Source organism: Pistacia vera, unplaced genomic scaffold (assembly GCF_008641045.1).
Source record: "Pistacia vera cultivar Batoury unplaced genomic scaffold, PisVer_v2 Contig512, whole genome shotgun sequence".
Taxonomy (NCBI): Eukaryota; Viridiplantae; Streptophyta; class Magnoliopsida; order Sapindales; family Anacardiaceae; genus Pistacia; species Pistacia vera.
In genome coordinates this window covers 234,857-253,227 of record NW_022196349.1, presented here as the reverse complement: position 1 = coordinate 253,227, position 18,371 = coordinate 234,857, and the positions used below count along the sequence as shown (strand labels likewise).

General features: G+C 36.2%; 5 protein-coding genes across 5 annotated transcripts; 4 read left to right on the top strand and 1 right to left on the bottom strand.

Annotated features, from left to right (window-relative positions):
• The first annotated feature begins 1,903 nt into the window (after nt 1–1,903).
• On the top strand, nt 1,904–3,226 carry LOC116106327 (peroxidase 43-like). Its single transcript, XM_031392690.1, has 4 exons — nt 1,904–2,119; nt 2,197–2,379; nt 2,564–2,729; nt 2,820–3,226. Exons 1-4 carry the CDS (start codon nt 1,904–1,906, stop codon nt 3,224–3,226), a joined length of 972 nt encoding a protein of 323 aa, XP_031248550.1.
• Nucleotides 3,227–3,848: 622 nt separating this feature from the next.
• LOC116106325 (probable glucuronosyltransferase GUT1) lies at nt 3,849–8,647 on the top strand. The gene is made up of 8 exons (XM_031392688.1): nt 3,849–4,217; nt 4,506–4,652; nt 4,726–4,790; nt 5,617–5,686; nt 6,237–6,455; nt 7,619–7,762; nt 7,852–7,987; nt 8,066–8,647. Exons 1-8 carry the CDS (start codon nt 3,849–3,851, stop codon nt 8,293–8,295), a joined length of 1,380 nt encoding a protein of 459 aa, XP_031248548.1. The 3' UTR covers nt 8,296–8,647.
• Nucleotides 8,648–8,857: 210 nt separating this feature from the next.
• LOC116106328 (psbP domain-containing protein 4, chloroplastic) lies at nt 8,858–10,611 on the top strand. The gene is made up of 5 exons (XM_031392691.1): nt 8,858–9,248; nt 9,558–9,661; nt 9,806–9,917; nt 10,099–10,326; nt 10,419–10,611. Exons 1-5 carry the CDS (start codon nt 8,945–8,947, stop codon nt 10,481–10,483), a joined length of 813 nt encoding a protein of 270 aa, XP_031248551.1. The 5' UTR covers nt 8,858–8,944; the 3' UTR covers nt 10,484–10,611.
• Nucleotides 10,612–10,813: 202 nt separating this feature from the next.
• LOC116106326 (pentatricopeptide repeat-containing protein At3g21470) lies at nt 10,814–12,481 on the bottom strand. The gene has a single exon (XM_031392689.1). It carries the CDS (start codon nt 12,194–12,196, stop codon nt 10,841–10,843), a length of 1,356 nt encoding a protein of 451 aa, XP_031248549.1. The 5' UTR covers nt 12,197–12,481; the 3' UTR covers nt 10,814–10,840.
• Nucleotides 12,482–12,611: 130 nt separating this feature from the next.
• LOC116106391 (pentatricopeptide repeat-containing protein At1g08070, chloroplastic-like) lies at nt 12,612–14,790 on the top strand. The gene has a single exon (XM_031392759.1). The coding sequence runs from the start codon at nt 12,612–12,614 to the stop codon at nt 14,439–14,441; it is 1,830 nt and encodes a 609-aa protein (XP_031248619.1). The 3' UTR covers nt 14,442–14,790.
• Nucleotides 14,791–18,371: the final 3,581 nt, after the last annotated feature.

Below are 18,371 nucleotides of genomic sequence, written 5' to 3'. Positions count from 1 at the left end.
CACCGAAGCTGCCCCCAATCACTTGCAAAGTCCACTGTTTTCACGATTTCCCTTTTTCTCGATTCTTTTCTAGTTGTGTTTTCTACCGAAAATCACCCCTACTTGCACTGATTGACTCCCCTTTACCTCCTCTTCAAAACCCACCAAACCTAATCATTGAAGCTGCCCCCAATCGCCAGCGAAGCCCATTGTTTTTCCAAGCAATTTCCCTTTTTCTCAGCGCTTTTCCGATCATGTTTTCTACCGGAAATCACCCCCACTTGCACCGATCGACTTCCCTTCACCTCCTCTTCAAAACCCTCAAAGAACATCTCCATTGCACTTCTCGATTGATAGTAGGGGGTGGTTTAGGTGGCCAATAGTGGCTTAGGTGGGTCGGGGTGTTTTTGTTAAAAATTAAACTTTTATATGACTTAGGTGTTTTAGCAAAATCTCAAATGTAGGTGGTTAAAAAAAATAATGATTAAAATAATATTATATTAATATTTTAAAAGGAGAGCAATTTAGTAATCTATATAACGTACTCACCAATTTATTCCTCTCAACCAAAAATATAAATATAACATACCTACCAATTTATTCCAACAAATCAAACACGTTTTCCTAAACATTTCTAGTAATCTTTAAGGCAATCTATCTTTCTATTAATATAACATTCTTAATAATACAATATCCTCTGAACCAAACGCACTCCTATGGATATATTTGTAGAGTAAATGGTTTTTTCCCACCCAAGGTTTACCTTAATGACACTTTTCCACCTAAAGTTATTATATTGTTACTATCCAAAGCCGATTCCAGCTAACTCTAGCACCAAAATTCTCTCCGTCAATAGACTCAATACCATTTGAACCTCCGGTCTTTTCTTTACAAAACCACTTTCACTCTAGTACCTGAATTCTCACCGATTATTGACCACTGCAAAATTAGGGTTTCATGTTCTTAGCTAATTTCCAACTAATTTCAATGACGAATATTCAATCAGTTACTACCATTTAATCTATCGGCCTTCACTCTACGAAACTTTTCTTACTCTGGCTCTTGGTAACTAATCGAATACCAGCTGAGAAAGTGAAGTGTATTTTGAAACTTTTGGGTTGGAAAAGTGTTAACCTTGGGTGGGAAAAGTCGTTTACTCTATATTTGCATGAAAGCTGTATGGCAAACACATAATTTAATTTAGCCATATTGTTTTCAAGATTGACTCAGAAGAGAAATGTACTTTGTTGACTTCTTTGTCAATCTAGAGAGATAAACACATAACACCATTCTCTTCAATTATATCAGAAATCTGAGTCAACCATATACTTTGGACTCTATATCTCAGACAAAAACTACCAGCTTCCTACAACCTAACCCAATAAAGTTGAAGAAAATTTGAATGAAAAGTGTCTTCTTCCCCTGAGAAGGATGCCCGGTTGCCATAATTTGCAGATAATGATACCAAAATAAGCGTTACTTTGAAACTACGTACTTCAGCCACCCAGCTAGCTTCAGCTACTCCATATTCTAAAGATAGCAAGTTCTTTACTACGTGCCAGTTCCAGCTAACTATTAGTCAAGCATGTCATGAGATGACGATTTCTAAAGACTTTCTAAATATCAGAAAATGAAAATCTCTATATGAACTATAAATGTAGGATAGTATTCTTTAATCTTTAGCACCGAAAGTACTTCCCAAAAACAGTATCAGATTATTTCTCTTAATTAATCTCCATATGCTTTCAGGTTTACATGTTAAAAGACCCACAAATTTATGTTGGAACTTTGTTGAAAAATCAAAAACATTTCCCAAGAAAATAAGGGAAAAGACAGAAAATGATGGACACATTTCATTTCACGTGTATAACCCAACTCTATATAAAGATATAACACTCAGTTTCTCTGGTCATCATCTTTCAAAATGCTGAATTACAATTCGAAGCCTCTGCTTTTTGCTCTCGTTTTTATTCATAGCCTTTTCAGTTCTTCACAAGGGCAACTTCTAGTGGGCTTCTACTCACAAACATGCCCCACTGCCGAGTCCATTGTGCACTCCGTTGTTGATGAAAACTTTAAGCGAGACCCTGGAAATCCTGCAGTTTTATTAAGGCTTCAGTTTCATGACTGCTTTGTTAAGGTCATTTATTAATTCCATGTCTCTCTCTCCGTCTTAATCTTTCTCATGCACAAAATCTAATGGATATTTTATTTCAGGGCTGTGACGGGTCAATTCTGATTAACAATGGTGCTGAAGGCGAGCGAGGAGCAAGAGGAAATTTAGGAGTTGGCGGTTATGAAATTATAGAAGAGGCCAAAAAAATGCTGGAAAGCGTTTGCCCTGGAGTTGTTTCCTGTGCGGACATTGTGGCTTTGGCCGCTAGAGATGCTGTGTCTTTGGTAAGATATATAATCTATTTCAGGCTTTCGCTTTATTCATTAAACAGTCGCTCGATTGTAAGGGTTTATATCATTTTACGGTAATGTATTTAATATTTTCTGAAGGAAACAGACGAGTTTAATGCTAAAGGATCTGATAAAGGAAATTAAATTAACCCTCAATCTTAATATGTTTAATTGCCAGGTTAATGGGCAATTTTATGAAGTTCCAACTGGTCGAAGAGATGGACGAGTTTCAAGTAAATCTCTGGCTGCCAATCTTCCCGATGTTGATGACTCAATTCAGCTTCTTAAATCCAGGTTCCAGCAAAAGGGTCTTTCCGATAGAGACTTGGTTCTTCTCAGCGGCGGTATATATCATATATGCATACTTCATTTTCTAAATCTGATAGATTTTGTTCTGAATCTTAAAGGTGAAGTAATATTTTGCATGGTTTCAGGTGCGCATACAATCGGCCTCACAGCTTGTTTCTTCATGCAAAAACGACTCTACAACTTTACCCCCAGCGGTGGTTCTGATCCCTCGATCGATCCTGGTTTCCTCCGAGAACTTAAAGCGAATTGCCCTTTTAATGGCGACCCAAATGTCAAAATACCTCTTGATCCAGTAACGGAATTCAAGTTCGATGATCAGGTTTTTGTCAACATCAAAAATGGATTCGCCGTGATTGCGTCTGATGCGAGGCTCTACGATGACAATAATACAAGGCAGATTCTTGAGTCTTATATTGGGTCAGGACAAAATTTCCTGGCAGATTTTGCTAAAGCGATGGTGAAGATGGGGAAAATTGGCGTCAAAACTGGTTCACAGGGAGAGATTAGGCGAGTCTGTAGTAATGTTAACTGAGCTTATTTGAGTGGTTTAATAATTAGTGTTTGTTTATGTATTATGCAAGCCAAAAATGATATAATGGAATAAAACAAGGCTTAAAGAAAACTTTATTGAAATATAACAAGAACTTGAACTATTATGATTTTTTATTTTTTCGCTCCAACAGCCATGTCTGTAATGACTAATAGTTTTAATTGGTCATGGAAAAGTTAAACTCTGTTATATTTGTTATTTAAAAATAATTGTTATATCATATTTAAATATTGTTTTCGGATTAAAAATTAAATTATAATTATAATTTTTATTAATTATTTTTTAATTTTATATTAACTTTTAAAATAAAAATTATATTCAAATTTTATGTCTAACAATCGTGTTTTCATAGTAGAATTTTGCACTCTAACCATCAATTAACAAGAAAAAAATTCCTATAAAAGCAATCAATGATTAAATTTTTTATCCATAAGATTGTATTATGGTTCGAGTTTTGTTACTATTAAAATATTAACTTCAAATTAAAATTCGATCATGCAAACGGTGCCGTTTTTCATCACTTGTTCTTTGCTATGGTTACCGTCTAATTCATCCCGAAACCACTTCCCTTCCTGAAAGCTACTATAGCGATCGAGGTAGCGAAATGGGAAGCATAAACAACAAAAGAATCTTCACTCCTTACCACCACAGTCCATGCACCCGAACGCACCAGATCGGCGCTCTCCTCCTAGTAACCGCCACTTTCATTCTCACCAGACTCTTCGACCAAACACTTTCTCCCTGCAACTACTCCTCATTACTCAATCATGACCGTTCATCGCCAGAAAACCTCCTACGCATATCCCACAGCGGAGGATCGCTCTCCTGGCCTCAGAGAGGCTACGGCTCCCAACTCTCCCTCAAGATCTACATCTACGACGAGAACGAGATCGATGGCTTAAAATCTTTGTTGTATGGTCGTGATGGAACCATCTCTGCTGATTCTTGCGTTAAAGGCCAGTGGGGCACTCAGGTAGTTTTTGAATATCTAAAATTGGATTAAGACTTAGGATTTTGTGCTCATTAAAGTCATTGTTTAATAAGAATTGATTGATCTAATTGTGTTTAGCTGAAAGGTAAATGTTACTTCAAAATGGTACTAGTTGTTTATTTTTAGTTTAATATTGTGAAAACAGTAATGTTACGAGGATTGGTATCCAAGTAATGTAGCATTCTCACTAAAACGATATTTTAAGCGTTAATTTGTGTTAGTTTGGTGATAGTTGTAATTTAGTTTTGTTTATGTGTGTTTAAATTGTAGGTTAAAATACATAGGCTGCTTCTACAATCAAGATTTCGAACGAGAAAGAAAGAGGAAGCGGATTTATTCTTCGTACCTGCATATGTAAAATGTGTTAGGATGATGGGAGGTCTTAATGATAAGGAGATTAACCAAACCTATGTCAAGGTAAAAGTATTCATTTTCCATTGTTTGATGTTGAGTTGTTATGTGGTCATTTTGTTAAAGCTGTTGTTTTCAGGTCTTAAGTCAAATGCCATATTTTAGGCGTTCAGGTGGCCGTGACCACATATTCGTCTTCCCAAGGTATAATTGTTTGGATTCTGTCTGTTTTATTTTTATTTTTTGGTGATCTAAGATGGATGAGTTAATGGTAATATTGTTGTAAGTGCATTCCTGTGTCTGTTGACTTTAGCTGGCTCAACTGGTAAGATCTTTTGTAGAGCATTAGAGATCTTGGGATTGAATCTCACTCAAACTAAAGTTTGGGGATGCTAGTTTGGAATTCTTCTTTAAATAAAGTGCATTTGTGTGTGTGTGTTTTAAGTTGCTTCTATTGAGGCAAGACAACTTGTGGCATTTTGATGACATAGCGAAGTCCTGGTAATGATCCTGTTGTTGTTGCATCTCCTTTTAGTAAAAACTAATTGATTTCAATATTAGACTAAAGCAATATAAGCTTGAGCCTCCTCAAATGCATTAGCACAAGTGGAGAACAAGTCAAGATGTTTAATGTTATGGAAAGAGTAAATAAAGAAAGAGAAGGAGCAAGAAATAAGTCTTTCTCTTTTTCTTCTAATGAATTAAGGAATTTATCTTTTACCAAAGATATTACTAGTTTATAACTGAATTTAAATTTGTATTATTATATTGCTGAAGTATTGTTATTCGTTTCTGTTTCATATTACTTATGTCATGTAAGCAAAAAACTGACCTTTGTCAGTTTTTTAACAGAAAGAGTTGTTTGTAAGAACTTAATTTGTACAAGATGATCTCCTTTATTCTTGTTGTTGTGATATTGCTAACCTTGTACATGTATATATTTAATTTATGGTTTTTTTCTACTGTTTATTCATATTTTGGGTTTTTTCTTTGTATTAATACAAATTTGGATGTTTTTCTGCTATTGTAGTGGTGCTGGAGCTCACTTATTTAGATCTTGGGCAAGATACATAAATCGCTCCATAATTCTTACTCCTGAGGTATTATCCTTCTCAGCAAATTGTATCCTCTCTGTTGTATATATTCAGTTATGCTATTGAATCTGGTTTCTTACTTCTTGGCTCTTGCACTAGTTCAATGTAAAAAACACCTAATGATGTTGAAGTGCCCTTTTTGCAATTACTTCAAGAATGTGGAACTTGAAGCGGATGATAATAACCTGGTAGCAGGCATTATTTTTGTCGGATAGCCAATTGGTAGTTGTTTTGTTATGGCATAGAAACTGATCATGTAGTGAACTTTCAAGTTTCCAATCTGTTGCTTCACTTTGGGAAGAACCATTATTATTGTCTTATTGTGGCATTTTCTTTCTGATCCTTGGATGTTGACTTCTTCGTTATGAGTTCTTTTCTTCTGTTACTATATGTTCTTTCATTTGCTCATAATATTCCTGTAATGGGTCGGCATTGCTTACCAATATTGAATTTTTTTGGTAGGTTCCATGTAGTGTCTACTGTCCATTGGTTCTAATTTTATTATCCTCCGCCCTTAGTTTCTGACCAAAGATTGTTGGTTTGTGTTTTAGTGCAGGGGGATCGAACTGATAAGAGAGACACAAGTGCCTTTAATACATGGAAAGATATCATCATTCCTGGAAATGTTGATGATGGGATGACGAAACATGGGCCTACCTTAGTCCAGCCTTTGCCTCTATCAAAACGGAAGTATTTGGCTAATTATTTAGGTCGTGCACAAGGGAAGGCTGGCCGTCTTCGGTTGATTGAGCTTGCAAATCAATATCCAGATAAGGTATGTAATCCTCTGAGTCTAATTGATCATCTGAATGAAGATATCTTTTTGCCAAACTTTACGTCTTCTATTTATTTTTGGTTTATTAGAGTATTTGAATCACGAACAGATTTCCTATGATGAGGAACTACGATTCACTAAATTTACAGTGCTCAGCTATAAACTCTTGTGGTAGTGGTAATTGTATTTGGCTTGTTCTTTGATTCCTCTTAGTGCCTAAATTCAGAATCATTTAGGGTGCACTTGGTTCATTATTCTGATACTTTTTAGAATAATATTTTGAAAAAAATAAAATTGGATGGTTATTACGATGTAGGATATGAAAATTAACAAAAATACTCTCTAAGTTTGTTTATTTACTAAACACCCCTATAATAAAATTTTGAAAATGAACAAAAACACTCCCACCCCCCATTAAATACCGATAGTTGGCCACCACCGCCGGAGGGTGGCCAGAGTCGTCGACATGGCCTTTTCCGGCCAGATCCACCGCATTTGGTCGTTAACGACGGCCAAAGGTATGGTCGCCGTTGACGATTGGCTACGGCCAAAGATTTGGCCGTTTTGGTAGTAGATCTAGTCGGAAAAGGCTAGATCGACGCATTATCGGCCATATCCAGCCAATAGTGCGCCATTATACCAGATTCCGGCCAGTTTCCGACGGTGGTGACCAGAATCTGGCAAATGTGGGTTACTGGAGTGTTTTTGTCAATTTGTAAAAAAAAAATTTGGGGATGTTTAATTAAATTAACAAACCTAGGGGGTTTAAAAAGAATTGAATAAAATATAATAATATTTTGAAAATAAAGAAATAAATGTGAACCAAACACCAATATTACTGTTTAACTTTATTGGGAAAAGCAAATGACATTTTAAAGAGTGAACCAAAGGCTTACATATTATATTGTTGTTTACTTACTTGAAGTATTCAATAATTTCATTGAATTGCCGAGAGTTGCACTTCTATGATGTTCTTATATGCTCCTTGGTTAGGCAACAATTTTTTATGTCCTTTTCTTTTTATCGTAATTTTTTGTCTTTTCTCCATTATATTTAGGTTGCTTAAGCAGAATTGATCCTACTATCAAGCTCTGAATTTTGATAGTTTTTACTTTGTATGTTTTTAAGCAAGATAAATATATGCATTTTGATATTATAAACAGTTGGAATCGCCAGATTTAAAGTTCAAAGGCTCAGAAAAACTGGGAAGGATGGACTATTTTCAACACCTGCGCAATGCCAAGTTCTGTCTTGCTCCACGTGGGGAGTCATCATGGACACTTCGGTTTTACGAGTCATTTTTTGTGGTCTGTCCTCTCTTTTCACTAGTTGTTTTCTCTCCCCTAAATCTTGTGATCGATCAATTTAGATAATGGGAATGGTTTCTTCTGAGCAGGAGTGTGTCCCAGTTATTTTATCGGATGAAGCAGAATTTCCTTTTCAGAATGTCATTGACTACACCCAGATATCAATCAAATTGCCATCTACTCATATTGGTCCCCAACTTTTGGATTATCTAGCTTCTATACCAGGTCAGATTAAGCAATCTTTGCTTCTTGCTTCACTTACTTTTTAGCACCATACAACTAAACTTTGGATCTGCTCTTCAGATGAAGACATTGAGTGGATGATAGCCCATGGTAGACAAATAAGGTGCTTATGGGTCTATGCTCCAGAATCAGAACCATGTTCTGCAATGCAAGGAATATTGTGGGAACTACAGAGGAAAGTGAGGCAATTTCACCTGTCAGCTGAGACATTCTGGCTGCATAATGGATCTATTGTGAATAGAGACTTGGTTGAATTCACCAACTGGAAACTTCCTTTGCCATTGCCTTGAACGTGATTTGGATCGTCACACGTAACTGTATTTTTTCTGAGCACATCCCTGCAGTTCCATTAAATCTCAAGCTTTCCGAATACTGGGCTAAAACTATTTAGCTTCCTGTGGTGCCACTAATTCTTTTAATGTTGTAGATTATTTTCTCTTGGTAGACTAATAATCATATTCTTCTTTTCTTATAATTTTTACAAATTTAATCTTGTATAGACAGCTTAAGCCTTAAAGTTCTTGTATACTCTGTAAAAGAAATGGTTAATGGTACTATAGCTACTGATTATAATTTGGCTATATATTTCATTCAAGTCTCCACGTCACCAAACGGTTAATGGTGTTCATAGATTTTCTAGTTCATTGTTTGCTTCCTCATTTTCTCATAAATTGGTTTTAGAGAATGGTGTGGGGGCGAACAGCTAAAGTTAAGATGGGCCGGGTCAGCCCAAAAACGTTTCTACTGCCACGTGTTAAGCCAAAGATTTTCTATCAGAAAGAATCCAGTGAGGACATGATTGAAACACCACGTCCACAAAAAACCTTCAGTTTCTACGACTATTCTTTTAACTTTAATTAATTATTTATTTGACAAACATAAACCAAAACTCGAGAGAAGTCTGGAAATAAACATTGCAGTTTTCTCATTTCGAGAGAAATGGGAACAACCTTGTTCACAAGCTATAGCTTTTCTTGTAGTTGGAGATATTATCAGCACACAGAAAGGAGGCTGTCAAGTTTTAAAACTAGCGTTGCATGTTCAAGAGGAAGTGAATTGGTTGATGGAGACGGGGAAACTGAGTTATACAGGACTGGGGATGTGAAGAGAAGATCAGTTTTACTCTCCGGCGCTTCTTTGATTTCTTCTACAATTCTGGGATTTCCAGGAGATGGATTGGCTGTTGTCAAACAAGGCCCTTTAGCTGGACGGATACCCGGCTTGTCTGAACCAGATGAACAAGGTTGGTTTTAATATTTCTATAATCCATTTTGTCTTAACATTTAGAATTGTGATACCAGAGTTTATGATTGTTGGCACCTTTCTTGATATCATCTATCTCTTTATATGTAATTTGGGATTTAAGATCTAAACAGAGCTCGAAAGAGTTGTTAGATTGGAAACATAAGAATATAGCCAGCAAATGGCTCAGAATTGGAATTTTTTGCTGCATCGCTTGAAACTTAGTTTAACATGATGACTTCTATTTCTTGTCCCATTTTTCATTTGTAAAGTAATGGTCACCTTCTTTAGAAATTATATGCTCAGACAGGTTGGAGGACTTATCGCAGACCAGATGATAAATCTGGAGGCCATGGTGTTGGATGGAGTCCAATCATTCCTTACGCATTTTCAGTGCCACAAGAATGGGAAGAGGTAATAATCTTCTTGAGCTAAAGACTTGGCACTATACTTTTAGCTCTCAACTCCCTATTAAAGTTGTTCTCGCGTTTTCCATATTTTTTTCTCTTTCTATAACATCATAAATTCCTTGGAGTCGTCTGTTTATCTTTGCCACAGGTTCCAGTATCAATTGCGGATTTAGGTGGCACTGAGATTGACTTGAGATTTGCCAGTCCGAAGGAAGGGCGCTTGTTTGTCATCGTGGCACCTGTTCTCAGATTTGCTGATAGTAAGTTAATTGTTATTGTGCTAACTTTTGTTTCTGGTCGTTTTCTGCTATTGAATATTAATACTTAAAAAGTTTAAACACATTCTGAGCTGAAACAATTCGACTACAAATTTAATGAGAACAAACTCTGGCCACATTTTTCAATGATTTACATATTAGCATCATTTTCTGTGATATATAGATCTTGGTGATGATGCTACGATTGAAAAGATTGGACCTCCAGAGAAAGTGATTAATGCATTTGGACCGGAAGTGATAGGGGAGAATGTAGAGGGCAAGGTTTTAAGCACGAATGTGGCTGAACACTCTGGGCGAACATACTATCAATACGAGTTGGAGCCACCTCACGTACTGATTACAGCAACAGCTGCTGGAAATCGCTTATACATGTTCAATGTAACTGGAAGTGGTATGGTTTTTTACCCTACTTTTACACCTTCGTACATAAATTAAGAACTATATCAATAGATGCAAAGACTATGATGCTGCTATATGTTGTAGGTCTTCAATGGAAGAGGCACTACAAGGATTTGAAGAGGATAGCAGAGTCATTTCGTGTTGTCTAGTTAAATCTCTGAATTCAGATTGCACAGAGAATCGGAGATAGTGTTTATATCCTTTCATGATGTAATTTTTAACTATTACACAAAGGAGAGTGTATTTGCAGCGCAAATTAACTTCAAAATAGAACTTTCAATTTTTGTTCAATAATATCATTTGGGTAAATGTTCTAATAGAAGTTACAAGGTGTATATCTACAGAGCACTGAGGATTGGTAATTTGGTATTCAGCAGTACAGAAATTTGCTGGTTTTACCAACGACAAAAGCTCCCTGCAAGTTACCTTTTCAACTGAATAAAATTCAAGGGTTGAATATCTTCAGGACTGCAATTTTAACAACAAATATAATTGAAGCCTATCATCTAACTTCTCTCAGAAAACTGTCGCTCAGTGTTGCTGAGCATAACTGCACTGCGCCCTGGAATTTTTTGAAGTCCTTTATCTTGCATGACTTTTCTCATTGTTTCAGCCCTCTCCCATCTATCAGAAGCAGCATATATGTTTGATAGCAGCACATAATGTGAATCATCACCGGAATCCAAGCCAGAATTTGATGGGGCTAACTCTTCCATAAGCTTCTGAACCATATCTTCATCCACATGAATCCGGCAAGCCCCAAGCAGAGCCCCCCAAATAGCATCGTTTGGTTTCATCGCCATTTTTTTTATTAAATCATAAGCTTCTTTCAATCTTCCTGCACGTCCCAAAAGGTCAACCAAACATCCATAATGTTTTATGCGTGCTGCCAAGCCATATTTCTCCATCCTGGAGAAGATTTCCAAGCCTTCATCAACAAAACCGCCATGGGCACAAGCTGAGAGAACGGACAAAAATGTGATATCATCAGGTTTCTCATTTGAACACTCCATTCTTCCGAAAAACTGAAGAGCCTCTCTGCACTTTCCATGTATGGCAAAACCTGAGATCATAGAATTCCAACACGCACTGCTGCTATGCGCCATTCCTTCGAAGATCAATCTAGCATTGGTTAAATCCCCACACTTCGCATACATATCAACTAAGGCATTCGAAACAAACTGATTAAGCTTTATTCTATTATGATTAATCATACTGTGGATTTCTCTTCCAGCATCCAAAGAACCCAACTGAGCACAAGCTGATAAAACACTTGCAAAAGTAACTTCATCTGGCTCAAACCTCTCTTCTTGCATTTTGCTAAATGCTTCCAGGGCCTCCTCACAAAAACCATTTTGTGCATACCCAGAAATCAATGAATTCCAGTTCACCAAATTCCTAACCGGGATTCGATCAAACATAGCCTTAGCCTCCTTTACATCACCTCTCTTGCAATACCCAGAAATCATCGATGACCATACATAACAATTCCTTTCTGGCATCTCCTCAAATAGTTCCCTGGCTGCCTCCATTTCTCCGTTGCTTGTATACCCATCAACCATCACAGTCCATGTCACCACATTCTTCAATTCAAGGGGAACCCTGTTGAACAAGTATCTAGCTTTAACCGTATCCCCACTTCTCGTAAACCCATCAATCATCTCTATCCAAGTAACTTCTGTCCTTAATGACATCTGATCAAACAAAATCGATGCAGAATCTATATGTCCATGCTTCAAATACCCACCAATCATCGCATTCCAAGTTACAACATTTCTCTCAGGCATATAATCAAACACCTGACGCGACGCTGGTATATCGCTACATTTAGCATACATATTAATCAATGAAGTTCCAATCATTACATCAAAATCAGCACCAAATTTGATTGACTCAGCGTGCAAAGCTTTGCCGTAATCAAGACTCAATAAAGACCCACACGCCTTGAAAATTAAAGGGACTACTCCTAAAATGTAGGCTCCTTTAAGGCGAATTTGTTTATATATACCAAGGGCTTGTTCCGGTGAATTTTGAGAGAGGTGTTTTCTTATAAGGTGAGACCAATTAGGTTGATTTGGGAAATAATCTGAGTTTTGCTTGAGGAAGTTTGGATGGTTTTGTTGGATTTCTTGCTGGAGGCAATTTGTAATAACTCGTGGGTTCTGGGACATCATTGTTATTTTCATTTGTCCTGGAGGGAATTTTCACTTCTTAAAATTCTACATATATATTCCCTTTGACTAGGCTAACAGTATTTTGAAAACGAGTCCCTCAAAAATGGAGCAAAAAATTCTCAAAAAGTTACAAAAATGCAAAACTATCGAACAACTGAAACAAACCCATCTTCAGATTTTGATTCAAAAGCTACAACACAGCAATTTTGTAATGCCCAAGCTCATCACTCTCTCCTCACAACTTGATTCACTGCAGTACACCATCAAAATATTCCTAAACTTACAAAACCCCAACACCATTTCATACAATACAATCATAAAATGCTTTCTAGGAAAAACATACAAAGATGCATTGCTTGTTTACAATCAAATGAAGGCCTCAATGGTCGCACCTAATAGCTATACTTTTAGTTTTATTTTGAAATGTTTTGAGTCATTTGAGGCCTGGAAGTGTGGTATAGCAGTCCATAGTGAGATTGTGAAGATGGGCTTTTGTTCTAGTGTGTTTGTGCGGAATAATCTTTTGAATTTTTATGCGAAATGCGGCAAGAGTTCAGGATTAGCTTGGAGGGTGTTTGAAGAAATGACTAAAAGAGATGTTGTTTCTTGGAATTTGATGATTGGCGCATATATGGAGCATGGTGAGATTGATTGTGCAATGGGTTTGTTTGATTTTATGCCTGAGAGGAGTATTGTCACTTGGAATTCTGTCGTTTCGGGGCTTTCGAAAGAGGGGAATATGGAGTTGGCTCGTTCTGTTTTTGAGAAGATGCCAGAGAAAAATGAGGTTTCTTGGAACTCTATGATTTCTGGGTATGCGAGAATAGGGGATATGGAGGCTGCAAAGTGCATTTTCAATCAGATGCAAGAGAAAAGTATTGTTTCTTGGACAGCCTTGATATCAGGATACGCAACAATTGGCGATCTTGAATCTGCAAGTAGCTTTTTTAATCTGATGCCATTTAAATATGTAGTTACATGGAATGCAATGATTTCTGGTTATGTTAATAACAAGAAGTTTGATCTAGGCCTTTCTGTATTTCATCAAATGTTAACTGAGGGCAATTGCAAGCCTGATCACTCAACTTTAACTAGTGTGCTTTCTGCATGTTCTCATTTGGGTTCCTTGGAACATGGGAAGTGGATTGATTCCTACATTAAGAAAAAGAAGTTTCAATTGTCGATTCCATTAGGAAATGCTTTGATAGACATGTTTGCAAAATGTGGAGATTTGGAAAGTGCAAAAGCAGTTTTTGATAAGATGGATAATAGATGTATAATCACATGGACAGCAATGATCTCAGGCCTAGCCGTTAATGGGCAGTGTAGTGAAGCTCTAAATCTGTTTCCTAGAATGAAATTTGATGGAATAAAACCAGATCATGTCATTTTCATTGCCGTTTTATCAGCTTGTACACATGGAGGATTGGTAGAAGAGGGTAAATGGGTATATAAACAGATGGTAGAGGAGTATAACATTAAGCCCCGAATTGAGCATTATGGTTGCATGATTGATCTTCTTGGCCGAGCAGGGAAGTTAGAAGAAGCAGCCAGGTTCATTGAAAGCATGCATCTGAAACCAAATGCTGTCATTTGGGCCACGTTGCTTAGTGCTTGTAAGACCCATGGAAGTGGAGAGATGTTAGAATCAGTGGGCAAAATTTTTTTGGATCAGGAGCCTTCAAATCCTGACTATTTAATGTTGGTTTCAAATTTGAGTGCAGCAGCTGGACAGTGGGAAGAGTTTTCAAGCTTCAGGGTGGCAATGAGACAGCATGGGGTGGAAAAAGTTCCTGGTTGTAGCTCAATTCAGATTGCGAACAGGGTTCATGAGTTTCTAGCCAAAGACACCAGGCATGTGCAAAGAAAGGAAATTTATGGTGCTTTGTGCAGTTTAAATAAGCATCTACATGCAGACGGTGATATACTGTAACAGTTTTCAGAAAACAAGCAATGGTCTACTGAATGAATTTAGTCACCCCGAGAACAGATAAGATCATCTGGTAATTGTGATAGCTCTGAAAAAATAATTGATTTTTTTGAGTGAATCCAAACTCGAAACCAGACATAGGAAAAGAACATGTTCTTCCGTGAAGTCCTGAATTGGAGTGATTCAGGGAACAAGATAAACATTATAGTTATGGCGTCTTGAAGTCTGTCCTGGACAAATTATGCACTTTCATATGGATAAGTTATTAGTGAAGGTCTAATACTTATTGCTTCTGCACTTTTTAATTCTTTCGTCTTAGTAAACATAGTCTCTGCAATTGGATATAGACTTAAAGCGCATACCACTCAGTTTTCTTGTGTTTCTGTTTCTTTACCTTCTCTTCGCCATGAACCTTAAATTAGGGGCCTGTCAAAACACGAGGTCAGAAAAACAATACCTAATGTGAACGGAATTGTTAGAATTGGAACCAAAAAATAGTTTGTTTACGCTTAAAGAATAATGATGAACTGGTTGAATAAAAGAGGAATTGTATTCAACTTAAAATACTTCAGATACAACTTTCACAAAGATACGCACATTTCTAAACAGTTTAACACAAATTACATATATATAGAATATCTAAAGAGAGAACTCAAAATAACTCCTTAGCGGTTAAAAAAAGTTTGGTAGTTAACTTCCTTAACCAACTTAAACTGCTGTCCAAAAAGAAACCTGAACAATTCAATCTCTTCAAGGAATTTAACTCACGCTGCAGCGATAGAAACGGTCGCTGCAGCAATCGTCTATCACCCAACGAATGCCACCGCCGTGGCGATAGTTCTCTGCCACACGTTTAGAGGTCTTCATCAAGGTTGCTGCAGCCACCTTTTTCCATCGCTGCAGCATGAGCTTCTCCAACCAAAAATGGTTCATCTTTTAACAGGAATTTTGTAGTTTGAGCTAGGAATAGCAGTTGACAGTAAATATGCCTTTGAAGAACTATTTACTGAATACAGGAAATTGTGAGCCTTAAATAAGGAAAGAGCTGTGACCATGTTGCAACCACATCAAGAGATTTATTACCAATCATCGTTCGACCATATGGTGGGCTCTTCTTATGGAAAATCAGTATTGGTACTTGTAGCTGAGACTCTGAGAGGTGGTATTTGTTAGTGTATGTGCCCTAAAACCAACTATAGATGTAAGATTTAGGGCAACATTTATATATAAATTTTGTAATGTTTTACCATTAATAAAATGACGATTATTTTACGCTACTTTGTGTCATCTATATTTAATTAAGTTGCGTATGTCCCTGAGCTTATTCTGGAAAGAATACTATTTTTAAAGAGTTTGAGAATATGGGTATCAGGATTCTTTCATGTGACTCGCTCTTAAGTATGTTCCTAATCAGATGTGATAATAATCAGAGGCAATATTATCGCAAGATCAACATTATTGTGTTCCGCCATTGATTATCATGAGATGTTGATGGTTGGGTGATGAGACTCATATCATAAGGGCACGAGCAATGAGGTGATTTATTAGAGAACGAAGCATCAAACGTGACCAATGGACGATTGATCACATGAGTATAATATCTTCAGTCAATGATCATCGTTATGTGCATTAGTGTCACTTTATCCTTATACCTGAGATGCAATCATGTTTTGTGAATGGGTGCTCGTGGTTCTTCAATACGTTATCACTAGATTGTTTATAACTAGTGTGTAGTGCTTGTTGGTCATGAGTTAATCATGTATGGAGTCATATGTGTATTCAATAAGGAATCTGATGGCTTAGATATTATGAGCTTGAGTGTTCCAAGGGATCAACGAATGTGGAGGAAGTCTTTGGCCAAAGCATTTGTGTTTAATGAATAATTTCATAGAAACACAATTCCACATTTTAAGATGATCCGATTATATGATCAAGTTAGGGATTTGATTATACCATGGTCTGCACTTTATCGGAACACGACATCGGAGAGAATGAGGTGACATGACTAAAATACTCAATTTTACAAGTTCATATGATCCCACTTCATTCATTGATTGGGGGCCATGATATACTATTAAGTGTCATTCACGGTCTGTAAGGAAGATGGATATCAAGAGTTGATACTTACTTTACTGACAATTGATAAATGAACCTAGAAAGGTCACACACATTATGAATCTCTAAGCTTGATGTGAATCAGGGACTTTCTCATTAAAGAGTTAATGAGGATATTAAAGTTTCCGGAAGTCCTAATTGACTAATTAGTAGAATTGGTTAAAAATGTATTTTTGTAATTGAATAAATTAATTAATTGTTGATTAATTAATTAAAAATTAAGTCCAAAAAATGAGGCTTTATAAATGAATTTAATAATTAAACTTGGACCCAAATTGAGCTAGCACTCAAATGGGGCTAAGTTTAGTTATTAGTTAATCCATCAGAAAATAACTTAAGATATTCCAGGTATTGCCTACTAATCCAATTTTGGCGGCTATTTAAAGGAGGCTTAGGGTTTATTATTTCAGAAGAGTATAATTATAAGAAAACACTAGCCACCGATATTCTCTGCCATCCCAAGGAAGAAATTGTTCTTGATTCCATTGTAGTGGGTTAATTCCAATCAGCGAGAGATCCTGTGTGTATCGATCTAGAGGTATCACACTTGGGGTACTTTGTGAGGATTCAACAAGTAGAAAGAAATAGCAAAAGGAGTCCATAATTTTTCTTACTTACTCTTATTTTGTATTTCATATTTTTGATACATATATATATGCATGTGTTATTTGCATTAAATCGTCGTTACTTGGATCATAAGGGCATAATTGGGGAGGAAGTTTTAATATCCAGACAATTGGGTGCTTCAGCTAAGCGTTCTTAACCCCAACAGTATTGTTCTTCAATGCTGGAATAAAAAGGATATAAATGATACATTTTTGGAAATGGAACCTTTCAATTTGGTTTCTCAAAACTTGTAGAACGGAATAACTCTCCTGAAATGGTAGCATATGGGTTTCTTGATGCCATTCTGATTACCTTTGGTTCTTGTCATTTAACCTTGTTGTAATAATCATCATAGAATTCTATGGTATCAACATTGCTTTTCCATTATTAATACTGAAAGAAATCTGTTCTTTCTGATAATGGAGTGACAACAAATCAAGTTTTAAGTCACATTTCTATATGATATATAACAATGACATGACTTTCATTTTCCGTAAGTTTCAGGTCGGGCTTGGAAAATTAGGCTAATGCATGAGTCCAATATAGTTGGGCTTTCACCTGTTTCTGAGAAAAGCTGATGTGCTGCCTTTGATGCCAAATTAAGTGTAATTTATATATCCTTTTGTATTCAAATATTGTTCTTTAATGACTTGGTTAATTTAGTTATTTAAATATTTAGGTTATTTTTTTATAATTGATTCAGTTTGAAGTGAAATTAATATCTATACTAATGTGCCCAAATGTTAATTCCTACTGGTTATTGTTAATAATTTTTCTGGCATATTATTGCGAAAGAATTACATCACTTAAACAGAATGATGATTAGGTTATTTAATTAACAACTTAGCATCAACATCATGTTAATGAAAAGGATTAAAGTTTGCAAAAAATAGCTTATTATTAAACAAAGGGCATGACATTATTTGATTATGGACATTAATTAACAAGCTAAATTGAATTAATAAAAAAATGTATATGTTGTTTGATTTAAACTCATGAATTTGGAATTTATCTTTCATTATTAAGGACAATCTAATGTTACAGATCCTACATCGAAAGTGCATTGAGAAGGTCTTGAGCTTATAAGGGGGGAGTCCCTTCACCTAATGAGTTAGCTTTTTAGGTGTGAAACTCTCAATCCATATCACGGATCTTAGATTCTTATACACAAGTCTAGAGCTTTTCCGGATTGCAGTTCCATGAAGTTTAAAT

Excerpts from the sequence above, each read along its gene's own strand:
- LOC116106325 (XM_031392688.1), top strand. The coding sequence starts at position 3,849 with ATGGGAAGCATAAACAACAAAAGAATCTTCACTCCTTACCACCACAGT. Across the intron at positions 4,218-4,505 it reads AAGGCCAGTGGGGCACTCAG|GTTAAAATACATAGGCTGCT; the intron begins GTAGTTTTTGAA and ends TTTAAATTGTAG. Across the intron at positions 7,763-7,851 it reads TTTACGAGTCATTTTTTGTG|GAGTGTGTCCCAGTTATTTT; the intron begins GTCTGTCCTCTC and ends TCTTCTGAGCAG.
- LOC116106326 (XM_031392689.1), bottom strand. The coding sequence starts at position 12,196 with ATGATTGGAACTTCATTGATTAATATGTATGCTAAATGTAGCGATATA.
- LOC116106328 (XM_031392691.1), top strand. The coding sequence starts at position 8,945 with ATGGGAACAACCTTGTTCACAAGCTATAGCTTTTCTTGTAGTTGGAGA. Across the intron at positions 9,249-9,557 it reads GTCTGAACCAGATGAACAAG|GTTGGAGGACTTATCGCAGA; the intron begins GTTGGTTTTAAT and ends ATGCTCAGACAG. Across the intron at positions 9,662-9,805 it reads TGCCACAAGAATGGGAAGAG|GTTCCAGTATCAATTGCGGA; the intron begins GTAATAATCTTC and ends TCTTTGCCACAG.
- LOC116106391 (XM_031392759.1), top strand. The coding sequence starts at position 12,612 with ATGGAGCAAAAAATTCTCAAAAAGTTACAAAAATGCAAAACTATCGAA.
- LOC116106327 (XM_031392690.1), top strand. The coding sequence starts at position 1,904 with ATGCTGAATTACAATTCGAAGCCTCTGCTTTTTGCTCTCGTTTTTATT. Across the intron at positions 2,380-2,563 it reads CTAGAGATGCTGTGTCTTTG|GTTAATGGGCAATTTTATGA; the intron begins GTAAGATATATA and ends TTTAATTGCCAG. Across the intron at positions 2,730-2,819 it reads CTTGGTTCTTCTCAGCGGCG|GTGCGCATACAATCGGCCTC; the intron begins GTATATATCATA and ends GCATGGTTTCAG.